This window comes from Podarcis cretensis (assembly GCF_951804945.1).
Source record: "Podarcis cretensis genome assembly, chromosome: 13".
NCBI classification, from domain to species: Eukaryota; Metazoa; Chordata; class Lepidosauria; order Squamata; family Lacertidae; genus Podarcis; species Podarcis cretensis.
This window is the reverse complement of record NC_137182.1, coordinates 17,476,363-17,493,076: the sequence shown is the minus strand read 5'-3', so window position 1 is coordinate 17,493,076 and position 16,714 is coordinate 17,476,363. Positions and strand designations below refer to the sequence as shown.

At 46.8% G+C, this 16,714-nt stretch overlaps 1 protein-coding gene across 9 annotated transcripts in view; it reads right to left on the bottom strand.

Moving 5' to 3' along the window:
• Positions 1-5,011: 5,011 nt before the first annotated feature.
• ZNF385C (zinc finger protein 385C) overlaps positions 5,012-16,714 on the bottom strand; it is a 158,680-nt gene continuing 146,977 nt past the window's right edge. For 5 of the 9 annotated variants that reach the window (XM_079949646.1, XM_079949645.1, XM_079949643.1 and 2 more), the window contains exons 6-9: positions 14,779-15,120; positions 10,738-10,925; positions 8,166-8,279; positions 5,014-7,337 (exon numbers count right to left, since the gene is read on the bottom strand). In XM_079949646.1, the coding sequence (XP_079805772.1) occupies positions 7,116-7,337; positions 8,166-8,279; positions 10,738-10,925; positions 14,779-15,120 (866 nt within the window). In that variant the 3' untranslated portion in view covers positions 5,014-7,115. Of the gene's footprint in view, positions 7,338-8,165; positions 8,280-10,737; positions 10,926-14,778; positions 15,121-16,714 lie in introns of all 9 variants that reach the window. The other 4 variants (XM_079949641.1, XM_079949649.1, XM_079949648.1 and 1 more) reach the window with 2 other exon arrangements.

The following is a 16,714-nucleotide window of genomic DNA, read 5'->3' as shown; positions in this document are numbered from 1 at the left end:
ATGTAACTCCCTACATTTCCCCAGACCTACCATTGTGAGCAGGGCAACGAAGAGAGAAGGCGGGAGAAACAAACCATGGGGCATGGGCAGGAAGATTTCCAAAAGGGAGGAAAGGAAGCACAGCCATAGGGACAACCAGTTGGCAAGCCTAGGTATGGCTACTCAGAAAGAGAGGCACAGCAATTGAGTTGTTATAGGACAATTCTGAACCATGAGGATGGGAAGCATGTTGATGAACCTAGAACCACACAGAATGAAGATGAACCTAGAACCACACAGAATGGAGATGAACCTGGAACCACATAGACTGAAGATGAACCTAGAACACTTTTTCAGGGAGAGAAAGGGAAGGAAGTGGTTTAATGAGCAGAGATCTCTTGCTCGCTACTATTACAGCTCCAATGCCTATTTTGCAACCGCTTGGTGAGATGTGTGTTGCTAGGTGTACGTTTCTCCAGCCATTTTTGGAATGTAGCTTTACAAACAGCCCAGTATGGGCAATGCAGATTTTTCTAGCTTGTAAATAAACAGCCCGTTATCAGGAATGCAAACATTTCACCTATTGGTAATTTGCATGCTCTCTATCTGCCCGATAAGGAATTGCTTGAAAATCAAAAAGTTTTCATACTCCTTTGCCAACCTAGGGATGTCTTCACACCTTGTGAGTCAGTGTGTGGAGAGAGAGACAGTGGGAAGCTAATGCCAACTGTGACTCCCTAGTGTGTATACACACTGTTTAAAATATGTGTGTCACATGTCCACATTGTTTTTCAAAAATATAGGTACCTGCAATGTATTTTCTGTTGTGCACATTAGAGACGCAAAGAGTGAAGCAGCCCTAGGTTGGCCCAGTAAAGTATTTTAACCTACTTTGTATCTCCAGAAAGGGAAGCACAGTGATACACCATTGTAAAACCTGGAACGGAAAGCACAGTGATAGGCCAGATATCAGGAGGACTGAGAATAATACAGGGAAAGAGACATGAGCGATGGGCGTTATCTTTGGAGTGCCTCGACTTAGAAAGAAAAGCAGAGGGGAGCCCAGTGGACAAGCTAGTGGGTTGTTGAAATTAGGAAGGGTGGCATCAGCTAAAGCTGAGAACCTTACAAAAAAGTAAACATTCAGGGGACTCTACAACAGAAGGGCATTGGTAACATCCAACAGAAACGGAAGAAGATGCAACAGGAAATAAAGAATGCTGGGCGGTAGCTGGGGGTTGTGTTTTCAATCCATTTTGAGAGTATCATGCTACAGAAACATAGTTTGTTAACACCATCCAAGTTTAGGTAGGAGAACCTCTCATTCTACACATGAGTTTCCTTCTCCTTAATCGAATCAGGCCCATTCTCTTTGTAAGTGCCATGGGGTGAAGGTGGCGTTCTTCCTTGGTGCCAAACTTTGGGAGCAGAGGGCTGGAATCTCATGACTTTGCTGTGGTTTTAACATTGCCTAAACAAAGCAAGAGTACAGGTCTACCGCATGAACCCAAAATAACGGCAAATGGACGAAATAAAAACACATTTCTTACGGCAAACTCGCCGCGACTGCAGTTAAGGGGTAGGTGGGTACTATAAAAATAGTAGCCAACCCATAAGTCTGTTTACAGAGTTTGCTGAATTGCTAGAGGGTTGGAGGCCAAGGGTACCTGTTCTCAGGGGTGATATTCTCATCACCAGCTCCAGCTCCCAGCATATCAGCTCCTCTCTAAAAGTATGCCAACTAGAAGTGCCCTGTCCAGTTTAGCACCAAAACAGACTCAATCCCCAAATGAGGTTAAAGTGTATACCAGTCATGGCTCTTCAAACTTTCTAGGGCTTGCAACAAGCCCTCCCAGTCCTGAATGTAGTAGTTCTCCCTGCTTTCTTGCAGAATCTGCTAGCCCTCTTATCACCAAACCTGTCCTTTCTCTGCCTTCTAACGGAGGTGTGGTGGAATCTCTACAGGCCTAACTAGGTATAGCACAGGTTCCAATTTGGTTTGTGAGTCTGTTTTCCCCAAACCATGCCCTCCCACCTCACACCTGACTTCATTAGAGATGTCAGCACTCCTAATGAGTGAGATTTCCCTGGGAAATGAATGAAGCAAAGGGGAAAGCAGAGGTCAAGTGGGAAACTGCTCAGATCCTTGTTTTCTAGGCAGTGGACAAGTGGAAGTGTGGACAAGGCCTGATCTGGAGGTTGGAGTGTGTGCCTTGGTGAAGTCACGGGCACTAGCCAATTGGCATAATTCAAAGTGTGCTTGCAGAACTATCCCCCCCTCACACACACACAACTTGGCACTGGAGAGAAAGACTTGCACTTGTCTTGAACACAGTGAAGATGCTTACAGATTGGCCCCTGCCCTCTACTAAAATTATATCTGTCCTCATCCCCAGGACTCAGCTACACTGGCAAAGAAAAAAATGGTTTATATATGTTGTTTATGCATTCTAACACTGACACCAGATGACCGTTTTGGCCAACATGATTTCTCATACAAAGTTTGCAATGCGCTTAACTGAAACATTTCTTTGATGCATCTAGATCCAGCCTAAGTCTCTCTTGAAACTGGACAGTCCTCTAATAAAAAATGCCACTGAAGTGGGGAGCAAATCAGAGTTACTTGCTACTTCTTGCCAGATGGCAGGCTGCCGGCTGAGCTTCATCTACTGGCTTGGGAAATGGCAAAAGCCACACAAATGGAGAGAAATGTCATTTTGTGTGCATTCTCTGAAGCATAAAGGAACCCGTGAGATCTACACCCTGAGACTTTAAATATGCTTGTTATAGCAACCGTAACTCCTTTTGGAGTACGGCGAACCTGTCCTGGTTCCTTGAACGGACCTATTTTACACTTTTGATGTTATCTGCCATAAATGGAAATGGGTTTTAGTGTCCCCTGGGACAGGAAGGTACATTTCAAAGCTGCAACAAGGAGACCACTGCAGCAAGGAAACTATGGTGTTGTGTGTGTGTGTGCGCATGCGTGCTATGGGCTCCCTTCTTGTCATACAGTAGAAACAAGAACAGCATAGGAACCAGGAACAGGCAAAGAAACCCAAGAAGAACTGAGCCACTCCATTAGTATTTTTGCATAGATTAGAATGGCTCGTTGCTTCATTATGGCCAGCAACCTTGCTGTTTTTATTCCAGTAGTGTCCATAATTATCCATGCGGGACAGCTGCTGGGTATATGTTTGCATTCAGGAGTGCCCTCAAGTTATTGGGTTTAGAAGACTAAAGTCTGTTGATAGCTCTCTTAAACACAGTAGATACAGTGGTTTTCAACCAGTGTGCTATGGCACCCTGGGGTGCCTTGAATGACGGTCAGGGGTGCCGCGGGCAACACTAGCCTCCGTCCTTCCCTCCCTCCTCTGATGCCTTCTCACATCTCTGCCTCCCAAAGGCTTGCACATCTATTTGGTGCCTCTGGGGCTGGCCAGGGGGTGCTCCTTGGGCCCCTGTGGGGCAGCACGAGGAGGCACTTCTCTTTGAGGTGGGGGGGGGCAGTTCAGAGACCAGGGGCGACAGCTGTGGCTGCCCAGAGGACTCTCAAGGAGAGGGGAGCAGAGAAGAGGCTGAGGGAACATTCAATGGTATTTGAAAAGGGGCGAAGGGCTGTCGGCTCTGCAGGCAAGGGGTGGCATAACTAGGCTCCTGAGCCCCCACAGGGGTGCTGCAGAAAGAATTTAGTTGTTCAAGGGAGCTGTGGACCCAAAAAGGTTGAAAACCTCTGCAGCAGAATATCACCACCCGAGGCGGCAAAGAAATGCCACTGCTTTGCAGAACCTTGTACAGCCAACTCTTCGGAATCCCAGCAGAAGCCAGGCCAGATTCTTTTGGGAAGTTCGTAACCTGGACATGAAGCCCAGGGTCATCTGCACTTGCTGTTTGCCCTCATTGTTTGGCACCCCCCAGCCTTTAGAATCTGTGGTGCCCCAAGCAAAAAAGAGACTTCTCAAAAGTGTAGCCAGGAGAACCACCCAACACATGATGGAGCGGGGCCACTGCTTAAGTGGTGGCAGAGAACATGCCTGGTGAGTACAATGTCCCAAGTTGAGTTTCTGCCACCTTCAATTAGAGGAGCTCAAGCGGCAGGGCTGGAAAAGACCACTGCGTGACAGCTTGCAGAACTGAGACAGGACTGGGCTACACAAGGAGGTGGCATTCAGAGAGGGAAGCAGCTGTGGGGCTCTACCACTTGGCTGAGAAGGGCACAGGATGGAGTGGCAAGGTAGGCTTAGACTTGGACACGGAAGGAGGACCAGGTGGGTAGGACTCCTGGAACTCTCTCTTGATGCACCTGTCAGTTTGTGGCAGAAGTACCACTTTGGTCTGCTGATGCTCCAAGCCCTAAGACAATCAAAGGGGAGGAAGTGGCTATTAGGTTTTAGGGCACTCTTTCAATACACGATTGTCTGGCAAATTTAATAATAACTTCTGATAGTGTGAATGTCCTTGCATTTCAGTTCACCCAGGGGTAATGTCAACTTGGTAAACTGGTCGTTTGTATTTTCCTGCCCGGTGGCGGGGCATTTTACCAATTCACCTCCTGCTTCCATTGTTGGGCGCAGAAGTGTGGTAGCTGGTAAGCAACCAAAAGGGAATCATTCCCCAGCCATGTGCTTTCAGTGTAAGGTGTGCAAGCAGCCATTGATGCTGGAGGGATCTCCTATTATTTTCCTTCCAGCATGCAGTCTGCTTCCCTTGCTAAAGGAACAGAGAGCTTTGTGCTTTGAAGGCACTTGCTTCCAGCCTGTGGCATGGATTGTGCAGGCTGACAGCAGACTCATCCACATTTCACTTGTCCTTGAAAACTTTTTTTCCCATTTGCCCCGCTGCTTTCCCCAGGAAAACCTGCTCTAACACTGAATTGCAAATTTGCAATCTGCGGAAAAACCCAACTGATGTTTGCTCCGATTCAGCAGTAAAGAGCAGGGGAAAGCAGAAGGATGATCCCATCCTATCTTGCAGCATAGGAGAAAGGACAGTAAAAAGGTAAAGGTACCCCTGCCCGTACGGGCCAGTCTTGACAGACTCTGGGGTTGTGCACCCATCTCACTCAAGAGGCCAGGGGCCAGCGCTGTCCGGAGACACTTCCGGGTCACGTGGCCAGCGTGACAAAGCTGCATCTGGCGAGCCAGCGCAGCACACGGAAACGCCGTTTACCTTCCCACCAGTAAGTGGTCCCTATTTATCTACTTGCACCCGGGGGTGCTTTCAAACTGCTAGGTTGGCAGGCGCTGGGACCGAGCAGCGGGAGCGCACCCCGCCGCGGGGATTCGAACCGCCGACCTTTCGATCGGCAAGCCCTAGGCGCTGAGGCTTTTACCCACAGCGCCACCCGCGTCCCTTGAAAGGACAGTAGTTTACAATTATTTCTAGCCTTTTGATTCTAGGAACTCAGCGGTTGATGTTTAGAGTGAACCTGAAGTATCCAGGGATCTGACTTCAGCTCACAGTGTTTTCTAGGAATAAGCTGCAAGATCTGTGATAGATGCAAAAACATTACATTGGAACTGGTTCTTGGTAAGCTGTTCCCAAGAGCAACCTTTTACCTTCTGAACTCTTCAACCAAAAGCCGAAATCTGGGTATCCACCACCACACAGACACCACCAGCAAGATCTATTGAAAATGCTCCCTGACGTTCCTATTTCACACAAACCTCCTTCCCCAACCAGTAGTGTCCAACTGAACCCTACTTTGGGGGATGATCCATACTGCACAGACATGAATATGTAAAACATTAAAGACGAGTCTAACATCTCTAAACACTCATGGACATGTGATGGGACATTCATGACTTCCTGGTGTACGTTCACTATGTGTTTAAAGAACATAACCTTCCCTTCACATGCTGCAACTCTCATGACACCAGACACTGTTGCATGTGTGAAAAAACACAAGTGCCATGTAAAGTATGAGTGGTCCTAATAGCTGAGAACTCCTGGCTCTTGGATACTCCTTTTCCAAAACACATCTAAATCCTATTCACTTTCCAAAGCTGTGGATAAAAATACTGTTTCAAAAAATGAAAAACACCAAAGTTCTGGCTCATTTTGCACCTACAACCTATGCAATACTCCTTCACATTCTCTCTGTCTCTCTTTTAAACACACACATGAACCCAAGCAGGAACCAAAATCTGGGCTTTTCAGTTCCTAATCTGAAAACCATTTGGTCATTTTGAAAACTTTTTTTAAAAAAATATTTTTGCCACCTGACTTTAAACATTAAGGCTTGAAATGGTGGGGAGGGTTTAATCTGTAGTGTGTGTGTGTGTGTGTGTGTGTGTGACTAATTTTGTTCGTATGAGAAATACTCCTTTTGTGCATACCCTTCTTCTCCCTCTAATGTCTCTACTCAAAAAACTAGCTCAGTCCCTTCAGTAGTACAGGGGTATTCTAGCTCCTCTCATTAAATGGAGAAATACTGACATTCACCTACATGCCAGAGTCTTAGGACCAAGCAGACATGGCGTTAAGGTTCTGTGACAGGAACTCCTTATGTCTTCTTTATTTTGAAAAAGCAGCGGGGGGGGGGGGGAGGAAGTGATCTCGATCAGGGCTACGGCATGCAGGGAAAGCCCCCCCCCAATCTAAACCTGGCCTCCCCCCACATTTGCTTGTTGAAAAGGTGAGTAGTTCCAATCCCACATCACATCCACTTTGGACCTCAGTTATTCAACACCCAGCAAACCCCTGACACTGAATCTCACAGGGCTCCTGGATGGCAGTAACCCTGTGTAAAATGGCACCTCCAGATGTCTAGATTTCTAATGAACCAAATGTTCTTGACAAGCTTCACCTGCTCACCTGGATAAGGTGGGTTGTGCTCCTAGGTAGATCATCCAATGCCTGAAAACCTGGCGCATGGCAGGCCCGCCTGAAACTAAGAGGGAGGACAACACAGACGGATAGAGGGGAATACTCCTTTCCCCCAATGTGTAATCGAAACAATGACATAGGCGGAAATGGAGATGAAAAGATTGGCGCTTAAAGCAGTGGAAGGTTTCTGATTTGCCTCTGCTCAGAGTACAGCCTGATTAAGATGCCCTCCTTTCCTGTACTGCTTCTCCCCTGATCTTCCCCACATTGGTTAACTAAATGAACCAAAAAAACCGTGCCAAAGTTCTCTAGTAGGGGGCAAAGACGATAGGGCCTGTAGCCGCTCGCACAGGGCCTGGGGGGGTTCGGAAAAGCGCTGGTCCAAAGATGGGAGCTTGGAAGAGGGTAGTGGCAGCTGGTCGGAGCGTTAGCGGGCTGGGGAGAGCACACATGGTGGCTGGGGTGAGGGGGCCCGGCAGGAACCGTGCAGCCAAGGTCTTCGTAAGGTGCTTCTGCAAAGCCAGTTTGGACTGTGGGAGGGAGAGAAGGAGGGCGGGGGCAGAGACACACAGAAAGAGAAAGAGAGAGACACGCACCACGTGAATCAACAAGCTGCAAAAGGAGAGAGGGACACAGTGGACCACGACTTTAAATCTCTAGCGGTTAACTTAAGCCGGGCCCTACTAGGCCCCAAGCCCAGAATCTGTTTTGAAAGCCTTGGCTCAGCTCTGGAAGGTGTGAAATAGCAGTAATGGCAAACAATGCTCCTGAGCATGCACAGAGGGCACTTCTGCCATACTGAGCTGTAAGGCCAAGCCGAACCACATCCGAGATTGTGGACTTGGCTTCTAGGGTCATGCTGTACCTTCTGAAGCAAACTCAAGCCCCGGCACCGCTCTTTATAGATGTTAAGTATTTAAAAACCTTAGTAAAACACTGAGAATGTCCCCAAAATCCTGTTGTTGCCTTGGACCATGGATTCAGCTTACAGTTTACAGTTAACAGCCCACCCACCACACCTAATAACACTTGATCCCCTCCCAAAAAGAATGTATTCAAAAAGATGTGGATAAAATCAGCCTTCCTACGGTTTCATTTGTGATTTCAAAAGCTGACTGCTCAGCTTTTTAAAAAAGCTGGTGCTCTACGGCTGAACTAGTGCCCTCCTCCCATGTTATGCCATTACTTTTCTCTAACTTCCCAGCGACAACAATGCCTGAAGTTGTGCTGCAGACTGTTCAGCACCTAGACCAAGAAGGGGGACCAGGATCCCCAGAGCAAACCCATAGCTCCAGCCGCTCTTTAAAGGTATTTTCCAATAAGCCGCGCAGTTGGTCAGCACCTCGAGTGACAAGTACCTTCAGAATACTCACTGCCAGGGCCGTATTCTTCTGCAGCTTGCTGTATGGGCTGTATTTGGGCTTTGCTGGCTTCCCTGCCAGTCTGTCCTTATGCCGCCTGCTGTTCATGTGCTGTGGGTGGAGACATCAGACGTTAAGCATTAAAAACTTCCCTAAACAGGGCTGCCTTCAGGTGTCTTCTAAAAGTCAGATCAAAGGGACGTGGGTGGCGCTGTGGGTTAAACCACTGAGCCTAGGACTTGCCGATCAAAAGGTTGGCGGTTCGAATCCCCACGACGGGGTGAGCTCCTCTTGCTCAGTCCCTGCTCCTGCCCGCCTAGCAGTTCGAAAGCAAACCAGTGCAAGTAGATAAATAGGTACCACTTTGGCGGGAAGGTAAACGGCGTTTCCGTTTGCTGCTCTGGTTCGCCAGAAGCGGCTTAGTCATGCTGGCCACATGACCCAGAAGTTGTCATTAGCTCCCTCGGCTAATAAAGCGAGATGAGTGCCGCAACCCCAGAGTCGGCCACGACTGGACCTAATGGTCGGGGGTCCCTTTACCTTTACCTAAAAGTCAGATCATTTTTTTATTTCCTTGACATCTGATGGGAGGGCATTCCACAGGACGGGTACAGGTTAAGTTTTCTAATAAATTGTGGAGACCTTTTTTTATTAGGTGATAGCAATGTACATAATTTAGAATAAAAGGAGGCAAATTCTGTGCAGATGTTTTATGAGAGAATTTTTTAGTGCCATCACTTTTTTTAATACAGTTGTATCTTGGAAGTCGAACGGAATCCGTTCCAGAAGTCCGTTCAATTTCCAAAACGTTCGGAAACCAAAGCCCCATCAGACATTCGGGTTCCAAAAATAGTTCGCAAACCAGAACAGTCACTTCCAGGTTTGTGGTGTTCGGGAGTCAAAATGTTCGAGAACTAAGCTGTTCAAAAACCAAGGTACGACCGTACTGTGTACCCTTGACTTAGATTTTTTCTTCATTTTACTAACTTATTTATGGAATAGTTCTAGTTGTTATGTAACCTAAGCCTGCCTTCAGGGATATGTCTGTGAACCTGAATGAATCTGTGAGTAAGCTACTTTTATATTAACATTAAACAGATTCTTGTGTTTATTCTTTTAAAGAGGGATTAGAAGGGATTTTACCAGGAAGGAATCTTTAACAGTAAGACTCAGATGAGTCAGCAACAAGCTGATCGCTGCGTAATTTAAAAAGCGGGATGTTTGGAACTCTGCTAGAATATGGAACTTGCTAGCGCAAGTTAGGAAGGATACGATTAAGTAATATATCCTCTCCTGCCTCCTTAATCATCCCCATAAAAACTGATTTTTAAAATATATTTTCTTCACTCCATTTAATCATATAAGCCCCATTTTTGGAAGAGTTGTAGTAGTTTGAGGGTATTTTTGCCTATCTTTTAAAAAGCTCCTCCAGGTGGCACCCTTGCTCAACTCCTTGTACATTAAGGTTGAAGTCACCCCCTAGTATGGCTTTATTGAATTTACAACCATACATTCTGAACAAAAGTCAAGTTGTTTCTAGTTTGATGCAAATATAGAACAGGGTTTTGTTTGTTTTTTAAAAAAATATTATTATTACCATTCATTGTCCCTTTAATAAATATGCATCCACTATTCTTGTCTTTCAGTATCAACTGGGTTTTAAAGTTTATTCCTTTGTCAAAAATGATTGCTACTCTCTGTCCTTTACTTGAACCTGATGCTATCACTTGGTGAGGGGACCAATTTCCTCATGCAATTTGTTTTTCAGTGGAAACTCCACAATACAAATTTTGGGGGAAATCTGTAAATAAGAAAGAGAAGAGCGTGCAGTGCAGGGGGATCACCTCTCTCAAAAATTTTGAGGAACACCCATCTCCCCCCCAAAAAATATTCACCTAGAGTATTTCTTATTCACTTTTTATTCAACTGAAGTTAAAAAAAGCTCTCAAATATGGTGGAAATCCTTTTAAATTTCAGAATTACGGTAGCTAAATATGTCCAGGTTAAAGATTCTGCTTCCAACAGCTCCAACTCTAGAATTTTAGGGGGAAACCCAGCCTGGAAACTTCACTGAAAAATCTCAGAAGGTTTGTAGAAATGTTTGTCTGTTGTAGCTAAAACAAAGAGTTATGTGGCAAGTGGAAAACTAACGTGTTTACTTCCACTGTGGGTTTTCAGGAGCAACATAACATCCAAGGAGGTTAAAAGCGCTTCTTTCCCATTTCAGATCACGAAATGCAGCATTATTGCCCTAACTCTGAAGTACATTTGTTTTCTTTCAGTGAAGTCGTGAAATGTGAATGGCTGAGTTAATGTTTATATGATCCCTGCCTGGCTGGGATCACTTTAGGAAGGAGAAGAAACCCTAAAATAAGGCCAGCAAAGCAGCCACAGGAGGGAAATAGCAATAGCCGTGCACAGCTCTGAATCAGCAAGTTTCAACTGTGGATTTTTTTCAGGAAATATTTTGGCCTCAGGAATATCGGTCTCACGACCCACATCATAACAGTACGGCCAATCAGAGCAGCCGAAGGAGAAACTCTCTTTCTGCCCGGACCATTCTGCTTACCTGATTGAGCTGGGTTTCTGAGTTGACAAAGATCTCGCACACCTGGCATTGGAAGGCTTTGTTTTGGATGCTGAGGCTGCCTTTGCTGCCAATCCGCTTGGGCTTGTGCACTACTCGAGAGTGGATCTTGCCCCTGCCTCGCCTTGGCAGAACGGCTTGGCCTTCCAGCATTGACTTGTGCTTTGCTCCTGGGGGAGGGGAAAAAAGAGAGAGCGCAAGAGTTCAAGGAGAAGCAGCGACCACTCCTTGGGTCTTGGAAATGTGAGGAGTTTCAGGATAAGAGGCATGTATGGGGTCAAAGGATGGGACGCAGGTGGCGCTGTGGGTTAAAGCCTCAGTGCCTAGGACTTGCGGATTGAAAGGTCGGCGGTTCGAATCCCTGCGGCGGGGTGCGCTCCCGCTGCTCGGTCCCAGCGCCTGCCAACCTAGCAGTTCGAAAGCACCTCCGGGTGCAAGTAGATAAATAGGGACCGCTTACCAGCGGGAAGGTAAACAGCGTTTCCGTGTGCAGCTCTGGCTCGCCAGATGCAGCTTTGTCACGCTGGCCACGTGACCCGGAGGTGTCTCCGGACAGCGCTGGCCCCTGGCCTCTTAAGTGAGATGGGCGCACAACCCCAGAGTCTGTCAAGACTGGCCCGTACGGGCAGGGGTACCTTTACCTTTACCTTTATGGGGTCAAAGGATACCAGAATGAAGGCAGCTGCTGCCACACTGGAAATACTACCCCTTAACAAGTGCTACCTTAGGCAGTCTCCCCGAGTGACCTCGTAATTCTCATCTAGCAGCGGTTACATGTTGAACAAAACAAAGACTCTGGGATTTAGCCTTCGCAAAGGAGAGTGTTGGACAGAAAAGGAGAACATCTAGCCTGCAGGCCAAATAAGACCTGGCAGGGGTCCTCATTTGGCCCCAAAGGCCATTTCCCCCCCCCCAAGCCATGCCCACCCGACCCACATCAGATGTCAAATATGATGTCAAGTATCGCGGGAGGTAAAGACCAAGAACAATCAGGAACCCTAACAAGAACTCTCCCATTGTTCCTTGGCTGGTGAGGCTTGTACTCAATGACTTTTAAACTTGCTACCAAGTGCAAGGCCCAATCTGGAATTTTGGAATACAGTGGTACCTCTGGCTACGTACTGAATTCGTTCCAGAGGTCCGTTCCTAATCAGAAATTGTTCTTAACCTGAAGCACCACTTTAGCTAATGGGGTCTCCCACTGCTGCCACCGCCACACGATTTCTGTTCTCATCCTGAAGCAAAGTTCTTAACCCGAGGTACTATTTCTGGGTTAGCAGAGTCTGTAACCTGAAGCGTCTGTGACCTGAAGCGTATGTAACCCGAGGTACCACTGTATAGCTGATTCTTGCAAAAGTGAGGGCTGAAGTCACAGCTGGTCAGCCTCCCTGAGTTCTTTTGCAGGTGTGGTTTAACTCCAAACCACATCTGCAGAGGAATGTTCTTCCTTTTCATCCTGGCTTTAACTCAAGCTGTGCTGCAAAGGAAAATGGGAGCCAGTTGACCTCAGGTGATTGTCAAGTGGGCAGCCCCACCTACCTGTCAATGTAGCCACCTGAGGGTGGGGGAGCTCAGGATCTGGCCTGTCAGTGGGATTCTCCCCCTCACCCCTGATGTAGGGCATTATTGTAGTTTTCTCAGCATGTGTGTGTGTTAGTGAAAACTACAAAGGATTTCTGAGCTCCTTCCCTTGCTCCAAGCCTATTTCTAAATTTGTAGCCCTGGCTTTTTTCTTTTTTCAAAAAAAGCAGTAGGCTGTGCCATATATTCCAAGGACAGCTGTCCTTATCTGCCATGAGTCAAGGGTATATGGTTTGGTGCCAGCTTTTATGAACATAGGAATAGTTCTATGCATTGCTTTCTGTTAAATTCAAAACTGAAGTGTCCCCTACCCATTATTTCTTTAAAACAAACAATATGGTGTATGTTTATATATTCTTTTTGTGCTGTATATTATATATGTTAATCTTATTAAGCCTGAATCACACTGATATTTCAAATACGCTCCAGGGATCACAAACTGCATTATCTTCCCTGGTGCTGAAGTTGAACAGGAAAGCAAAGACAAATCCCAAATGAATTCATATTTTTTTTTGTTTTGTTTATTTCTAGCTACTCTGATTATTTCAATTCCTTGTCCTGTTTGAAAGTGTAAGGCATCAAAAATGACAGCCTGAAAAATTAAGGGTGAGAGCAATGCTGGATGCCCTTTGTTATCTCACCAAGAGAAAGTTCTGCATAGAATTTAAAAGCAACTTTTCTTTGGATCAACTAAGGAGTCACAAAGAAGCAAGCAAGCTTCCCGAGTTCATAAAAATCCTTCATCAGGAGAGACGATGGGGGGGGGGAGAGGAGAGGAGGGAGAAATAGATGTTACTAAACATGACAAAAAGCCCAAGCCTCCAACGTGAAACAGTTTTAGATAGAATGGAGGAGATGCTAAAAGAAACCTACATTATGTAAGGCTTGCAGCAAGATCTCAGGTGGCACGGTAGGGTACAGGAAGAGAGACACAAAGCTGCTCTCTCTCAGATTTGAAATATAGGTTATGTACACATCAGCAGCTTAAAAGGCAATAAGGTTGCTTTACCCCCCTACTGTGTTTCAAGTTGCATTTTTATGCGGCTGTACACATCAGAGGAGCTGTCATTTGTACATGCACAACAGAAGCCCAAAATGTACACACTTCATTCAGCTTAACTGCAAGCTTGCTTTTTCCAATCAGATGGAAGCTGGTTTGAGGGAAAGCACATCAAACAGGGGTGTTTCTCAAGAAACTACAGGATACCTAGGAATTGTGGCTAATGTCATGAGTACTTGGCTTCAAATACCAGCAGTGGGAGTGCACTGGAGCCAGAGTAACGAGTAATGTGTATACAGCCATAAAAGCCAGAGGTTTTTTGTCTGAATAGAATCTGGGATCTCAGCTTTCCCCTCTAGACATGCTGTGGGTTTATAATGGTATTTGAAAGTATTGCAGTCAGTGCCCTTGCAAATAACGCCCCCCTCCAAAAGAAACTTACTAGCCCACCCTCACCGAACCATGCAGTAAGTGGTGACATAAAAATCAAAAAAGAGGCAGTTGTTATCAAGTTTTCTACCTAGCCACTTGGAGGAAACTTTCACCAGAGGAGACCAGGTGAGTGGCTATTTCAAAGTCAGCAAAAAATTCCTGTGTTGAAGGCAGGAGGTTTCTTTACCCTATCTCACCCTCACGGCCTTAATGTCACATTTTCCACTCCATATCCACTGAGCTTGTTCACACGTAACGTTAGACCATAGATCATTAAACTATGGTTTAATGAGCACAAACACTTCCATTACTGACCAATGCCACACACGGGAGGAAATAAGGTAGGAACAAGACAAGAGCCTGGTTTGTTACGTAGGAACTCACACCCATGTTGTGTTTCTCTCCAAACAAACCGTGAGCAGAAGCCAAGGTTTGTTCTAAACGCTTGTAAGAACGTTGTGTACAAACTGGGCAACTATCTGCTAACATCTTCGTTTCGTCTCCTTCACTGCTCCATGCCACAAAATACTAAATGGTGCCAAGCTAACATTCAGGTTCTGAACACAGGTTTATTATCAGTGGATCGGCCTAAAGTTATGCAAATCAGAAACCTTTCATTTTAGCACAACATCTGGGTTTCCTTGGGGCAAAATTTAGTTTCTGTTTTTAGGGGGGGGGGGAATCTGGGAAAACGTGGCCTTAAAAGATAGGTCTGCAATTTTACCATCCTCAGATATCACGTATACCGGGGCAATGAGGCGGGATGCTACACCCTGAGGCTGTGTACAGATAATTATTCCTGTGCAACGAGAAAAATATCTTTCCTCCTACTGCTGCTATGGGATGAGCTCTCACCCATCATCAGTAGCTAGATAACTGGACAAACACATTTCAGAGGGGGAAGTGAGTCTCCATGGGCTGCATGCAATCGGCTCCGAACACATGTACTTGTATGTGGAGTCTGGCCCCAGCTTTTCTGGGATTTAGCCAACAAAAGGCTCCTTTCTTACCAGAATTGTGAGCCTCGAGCTGAGAGGCAGAGTTAACTGTCACCTTGCAAGTGGGACAGTATAGGTGCTGCTTGTTCTTCCTCCCCTCTTTCTCCGCGTCTGGCGCTGAGCTGGTGCTTCTGCCCAGTTCAGTGGCTGGAGTCTCCGCTCCAGGCGCCGCAGACGACGACGACACACTTGCAGTGTCTGGAGCTCCTTCCGACGGCTCCGAAACAGGTGGGGAGACGAGGGACAGGATTCCGCCAGCCAGCTCGGCAGGTGACTCCTCAACAGGGGACATCAGGATGAGGCTGCAGGGCTCTGCTGCCGGCTGATTCAATCCCAGCAGGCCATTGGATTGTGCTAACAAAAGAGAAGGAAATGTTTTTATTTTCCCTCGGAGGATGTTGCAGCTTCCTCCCTTCCTGCTTTTTTCTCTAGACTGGATCTTGGCCACCGCAGAGACAGGAACATAGGAACTCAGAACATTGGCCTATATTGAAAAATACTTTCTACAAGGACTGGCAGGCACTGTCTCCAGGGGTTTCAGACCAAACATTCCCAGTCCGACCTGGAGATGCTGGGGATTATACCTGGGAAAGCAGATACTGTACTCTACTGCTGAGCTACAATCCTTCTTCAGAGTAACCTCTTTTTAATTGAAGCTGCCCTCTAAAGCTGATCAGTGGTGTGCAGAGGTAGCCCTAGGATTCCTTGGGCTCTTGGTGGCCCTCCCTGAGCTTCCTTGAGCTTTTGGTGCCCCCAAAAATCTGAGAAGCAGGTGAGGCTGCCTGGACAGGAGAAACACACTTCCTTGGGGCAGGATGGGGTACCAGCACTGCTCTCTGCCTGAAAGCCATGCACTCCAAGGACCCCTTTCCATTCCCTCCAGAGGCGGAGGTGGCAGCAGCAGCTTTTCCTGCTGGAGATGCTGGCAGATTCCTTCTTCAGACAAAGCAAGTGCTGGAGTGCTAAGTCAGAGGGAGGAGGGCACTCCAGGTGTCACGGGAAGAATCATAGAATCATAGAGTTGGAAGAGACCACAAGGGCCATCGAGTCCAACCCCCTGCCAAGCAGGAAACACCATCAGAGCACTCCTGACTTATGGTTGTCAAGCCTCTGCTTAAAGACCTCCAAAGAAGGAGACACCACCACACTCCTTGGCAGCAAATTCCACTGTTGAACAGCTCTTACTGTCAAGAAGTTCTTCCTAATGTTTAGGTGGAATCTTCTTTCTTGTAGTTTGGAGCCATTGCTCCGTGTCCGCTTCTCTGGAGCAGCAGAAAACAACCTTTCTCCCTCCTCTATGTGACATCCTTTTATATATTTGAACATGGCTATCATATCACCCCTTAACCTCCTCTTCTCCAGGCTAAACATGCCCAGCTCCCTTAGCCGTTCCTCATAAGGCATCGTTTCCAGGCCTTTGACCATTTTGGTTGCCCTCCTCTGGACACGTTCCAGTTTGTCAGTGTCCTTCTTGAACTGTGGTGCCCAGAACTGGACACAGTACTCCAGGTGAGGTCTGACCAGAGCAGAATACAGTGGCACTATTACTTCCCTTGATCTAGATGCTATACTCCTATTGATGCAGCCCAGAATTGCATTGGCTTTTTTAGCTGCCGCGTCACACTGTCACACTGACTCCAACACCTGGCAGGTGATTTTTGCGCCCTCCACCTGGTGGAGACCGGTTTCGCCAGCCCCTCGGTACCCCTCTGGTACCCCTCTTCAAGGGAGACCCGCTTTTCCCAGATCTAATGGTCAGGGGTCCTTTACCTTTTTACTTACTCTAGAGGAGGTCTCTAGAGGAGGTCTCCCTCTCCCATAACCAAAATAGCAGCTGCTCAGAGGAGGGCCCACTCCACATCAGGACCGTGGATGAGAAAGAGATTCAACACTTTTGCCAATGCCATTTTCCTACTGAAAATCATCTCTCCTTCATAGCTGCTATTTG